The sequence below is a fragment of the Dipodomys ordii genome, unplaced genomic scaffold (genome assembly GCF_000151885.1).
Source record: "Dipodomys ordii isolate 6190 unplaced genomic scaffold, Dord_2.0 Scaffold120, whole genome shotgun sequence".
NCBI lineage: Eukaryota > Metazoa > Chordata > Mammalia > Rodentia > Heteromyidae > Dipodomys > Dipodomys ordii.
Genome location: NW_012267336.1, coordinates 3,067,553 through 3,072,758, shown reverse-complemented (window position 1 = coordinate 3,072,758; position 5,206 = coordinate 3,067,553). Strand labels below are relative to the sequence as shown.

Below are 5,206 nucleotides of genomic sequence, written 5' to 3'. Positions count from 1 at the left end.
AAAAAAAAAACCTGTTTATGGCTGGGTGGAGGTGGCTCACGCCTGTAATCCTAGATACTCAGGAGGCTGAGATCTGAAGATCGAGGTTCAAAGCCAGCCCGGGCAGGAAAGTCTGTGAGACTCTTATCTCCAAATAACCACCATAAAACCAGAAGTAGTACTGTGGCTCAAGTGGTAGAGTGGGGGCTGGGAAGGTGGCTCAGTGGTAGAGCGCATGCCTTGCATGCCAGAGGCCCTGGGTTCGATTCCTCAGCACCACATAAGCAAAAAGAAAAAAGCAAGAAGAGGCGCTGTGGCTTGAGCTGAAATGCTGAGGGACAGCGCCCAGGCCCAGAGTTCAGGCCCCATGACCGGACCCAAAACAAACAAACAACAAGTGGTAGAGTGCTCATCTTGAGCTGAATAGCTCAGGGATAGTGCCCAGGCCCAGAGTTCAAGCCCCACGACTTACAAAAAAACAAAACAAAACAAAACAAAAACTGTTTATGATATACCTGTTAATATTTACTGTAGTAAAATTTAAAGTTGTGTAGTAATTTATTTCAAGTAATCAACCTCATGTTAACATAAAGTATTTGTTCTAAAACAAAAATTAGAAGAAAGGCATCCTTTTCTAATTTTCTAGCTAGAGATGTGGCTTTAATGGTTAGTGGTAGGTACATGCCTGTATAACAAGCATGAAATCAAGTTCAAATCTACTAGCTCCACCCTCAATGGCTTTCATTTTCTAATTTTACAAATGTAAAATTGACTTAATATAGGACAAATAGATTCTGTCTCCTTATACTGTTTTATCCCCCTCAACCTCCTGAGTGCTGGGATGTTGGATTATGGTCATGAACTATAATGCCTGGCTGGATTCCATTTCTACTTCTACATTCATCTTTTATAACTTTAAGTGAAATATAGGGGAAAAAATACAACCTACAAAGAGATAGTTGGAAAAGGTTTAAAGAGCAGTTTTAATAGCCTTTTCAAATTAACTGTTAATATAATCAATACTACATCAAAAGCTCAAGTTTCACTAAGGTTAGTTACAATAAGAAGTCTAAAAGTTTATCACTAAACTTTTTATATTATGTTGGACTTAAAATGGACTATTTATTCACATATAACCATGGACATCTCGTAATATTCACTGAGAAAATACTGGCTCACTGAGTAATTCAGACTTTTCAAACTGTGACACATTTCATTGTATAATACTAAAAAGTCACATTCATTAATACCCGCTGATTTCATCAGAAATGTCTCAAGTTTCAGGAAGCTGTCAAGCTCATTGCAGCATACACCAAATTTTCAAAACTGTAATTTTTATTTAAAAACTCAGTAGCAAAATGTAAGTTGTTTTCTTGGAAGAGACAGGCAGACTTCATTCATTTTCCAGAAAATACCTGCCAAATTCTTAATAACCAAGTTTGAATAATCACAGTTTTTCCTTTCAAGTAAAAATAGTATTTCATGGAAAAATAGTACTTCAGCTTGTTTGGTTCTCAGCCAACACAAGTGCCCAAACGCTCTTCTTGGCATACCATGGTGCCACACACACAGAGCTGCTACTGGTATGCTTCCCTGGCTGGCACAGAGTATCAAACCCATATGAAACTCAAGACTGAATTGTAATCCAGATTGACTGGGGCACAAACACAAGACACCATTTGAAAAATAAAGCAGAAAGGGATAAGTGTAGCTCAAGTGGAAGAGCACCTGTCTAGTGAAGGCTAGGCCCTGAGTTCAAACCCCAATAGCACTGAACCCTCTAAAAGAGGCAAGTAATAGCTTAGTTTGTTATGAAAATAACTGAACCCCTGAAAAGAATCTCAGAGACTCCCATGCTGCTAACTCTCTGAAAATACTGCTTTTGACTAAGGACAGATTAGGCTCTTCTGTTCCTATAAAATACAGATAGTAATAAATCTAAGCAAAATATATCCCCCAAAACATCCTCTTACCTTTGCCAAGACTAAAAACAAATGGTTCATTTCTATCATGACTGGAATCAAACTTCTTTCCATTGGACAATTTTCCTTTGTAATGGACATAAACTTTGTCACCAATCATTGGCATCTCTTCACTGTTCCCTGCTCTCTTGACAATCTAGAAAAGATAAATATCAAGAAACAGGTGGTAGGGTCCGAGCTGGCCGGGCCGCGGGTCCCCAGCCACTGTCGTGAACTGCTGTGGAACGGGGAGCTCGCTCGCGCAGGGAATCATGCAGAGAGCCTCACAGCTGAAGAGAGAACTTCAGATGCTAGCCACAGATCCTTCCCCAGGCATCATATGCTGACAGGAAAAGGACCAAATGGATGATCTTAGAGCTCAAATATTAGGTGGAACCAACACACTTTATGAGAAAGGTATTTTCAACCTGGAAGTTATCATTCCTGAGAGGGTGCCTGGAGACCATCCCTCAATATTGCTACTGTGTTGACCTCTATCCAATTGCTCATGTCAGTATCCAACCCTGATGACCCACTCATGGCTGACATTTCCTCAGAATTTAAATATAACAAGCCAGTTTTCCTCAAGAATGCCAGGCAATGGACAGAGAAACATGTGAAACAGAAACAGAAGGCCAGTGAAGAGGAGGTGCTTGATGATTTACCAAAGACCAGTGACTGTGAAGTCTACAACTCAGTACAGAAAAAGAAGGCCAGGCAACTAGGAGGCATAGAAAAGAAATTTCACTCTGATGTTCATGAGGTTTTTCTTGATCCATCTTAGTTAATAAGATCTTTGACAAGATCTTATTCACTTACTTTTCTTGAATGTTTTTCTTTGTATTTGGTGACATAATTTTTGTATTCTGTAAAACAATACTGTATTTATGTATTCTGATTGACAATGATTCTCTTCAGTTTGTTTTATGTTGTATATATGTTTTAAAACCTTTTTAACCTGAAAAATAGTCACTTAATGTTGAGTATGTTTTTATCCTAAGTATGTGGGAATAAACTGGCAAGAATTCTAAAAAGAAAAAAAAAAAAGAAACAGGTGGTAGAATTTCTGATTTCTATTCAGAGAATAAAAAGGCAACACAGAGGGCTGGGAATATGGCTTAATGGTAGAGTGCTTGCCTAGCAGAAGCCCTGGGTTCCATTCCTCAGTATCATATGGTAGAGTGCTATCCTTGAGTAAAAGAAGCTCAGGGACAATGTTCAGGCCCTGATTTCTCCTTTTTGAAGGCTTCCTTCAGCATTCTCTCAATATCCCTTCCAGTTAGAAACCTGTCTTTACTAAAGGCTACAGTTAATTTTACTGCTTACTGTACTATTCCCTAAAAAAAATTAGCCAATACAGTGGTAGAGCGCTTGCCTTGCATGCTCGAGGCCCTGGGTTCGATTCCTCAGCCCCACATAAGCAAAAAAAGCCGGAAGTGGTGCTGTGGCTCAAGTGGTTGAGCACTAGCCTTGAGCTGAAGAGCTGAGGGACAGCACCCAGGCCCAGAGTTCAGGCCCCACGACTGGACCAAAAAAAAAAAAATTAGCCAATAAATCTAATGGTCTATACTGACACAAAAATCTCTCAAAACACAAACTTGTGAGGTAGGCGGCTTCATACAAACTATACTACGAAGACTATGAGACTTTTAAAACAGTCAATAAGAGAACTCAAGTGAAGTTTCAAAAGTATGCTTTTACTTACTTCCCTCCTTTGTTAAAAATGCTACCGTCACAGGTTGGGAAGGTGGCTCAGTGGTAAAGTGCTTGCCTTGCATGCATGAGGCCCTGGATTCCATTCCTCAGCACCACATAAGCAGAAAAAACAGGAAGTGGTGCTGTGGCTCAAGTGGTTGAGCACTAGCCTTGAGCTGAAGAGCTGAGGGACAGTGCCCATGCCCAGAGTTCAGATCCCACAACCAACAACAAAAAAAGACAAAACAGTAACTTCTATCAATATTCTGCCAGTTTGGTTTGATTTCATAAAGCCAATATCCTGGTATAACATGTTATACTTCACATTATTTGAAAAATATTCAATCTGTAAAAACCATTAGTATCACTAGGCAGTTTGGTGATACTGAAAAACTTGTTTTCTAGTAAAGGAAATGCCAAAGAAAAGTTCCAAGCTGAAAAATATTTAGCTATCGTAAAATCCAGTATATTTATTTTGTTCTTGGCAGAGCAAGCTGCTAATGCAGTTGGTCATTTCTTGGAAAAGAAAATTCAATCCAGGCATGTGGTGGTATAATTTATTCTGTCAATCATCTGTGCCAAATTAATCATTTTTAGTAGATAGCAGAGGATAGTAGCTAACATTTAATGCATATCTTTCTTGGAGAAGGGCTTGAGCTTTCATTTGAAGAATACAATTATTTGCTTTTAAATTCTTGTAGATGTGTTCCCCAACCCCACCCCACATAAACACCACATAAACACTGTGAACTTAAATTCCACAATTTTCTTAGCTCAAAAGCCCAAAAATTCTTTCAAGTAAAAGAAGTACTGTTACTCTCATGGGACTGCAAAAGAAAAAGGTTTCAAATAAAACAAAAAACAACACACCCCACAAAACTAATCTAAAAGTGTGTGTGTTATCTAGAAGTCTAGGCTCAGCCAACAGTAGGAATTTGCATTGCAAGGACTGTACACAAACAACTCGGCACATGGATGAATGGCTACTTGAAGCCAGGGGGCCACCTGCAAAAGGCAATGATGTTATCATCTATTACCTGTGGTTTATTCCTTTATTTTGCAGTGTTGAGGATAAAATGCAGGGCCTTAAACATACAAAGCAAATGTTGTAGGCTTTCAGTCCTTGGGTGCTGTGGTTTTAATATTGTTTGTCCTTACTAAAACTTAGATTGGGAGATAAGGAAGTATGTGTGTGTGTGTATGTGTGTGCGCGCGTGTGTGCGTGTGCGTGCGTGCGCCCTGGGATGTGAACTCAGGGCTTGAGTATTATCCCTGGACTTTTTACTTTTTTGCTAACTGGTAATAATGCTCTATCACTTAAACTAAGCTCCAATTCTAGTTTTTTTGGCATGCTTACTTGGAGATATGAGTCTACAGACATTCCTGCCCATGCTGGCTTCAAATTGTGAGCTCAAGCCTCCTGAATAGTTAGGATTATAGGCATGAGCCATTGGCATCCAGTAGGTGAGGTCTTCTTCTTCTTCTTCTTTTTTAAGTCATTATTATAAAGGTGATGTACAGAGGGGTTACAGTTACATAAGTCAGTAAAGAAGACATTTCTTTTCAGACAA

The 5,206-nt window shown here is 39.2% G+C and overlaps 1 protein-coding gene across 1 annotated transcript in view; it reads right to left on the bottom strand.

Moving 5' to 3' along the window:
• Window positions 1-5,206, bottom strand: part of Fkbp5 (FK506 binding protein 5) — a 104,073-nt gene that overhangs the window by 52,883 nt on the left and 45,984 nt on the right. The window contains exon 3 of the mRNA XM_013029625.1: window positions 1,953-2,097. Within this exon, the coding sequence (XP_012885079.1) occupies window positions 1,953-2,097 (145 nt within the window). The remainder of the gene's footprint in view (window positions 1-1,952; window positions 2,098-5,206) is intronic.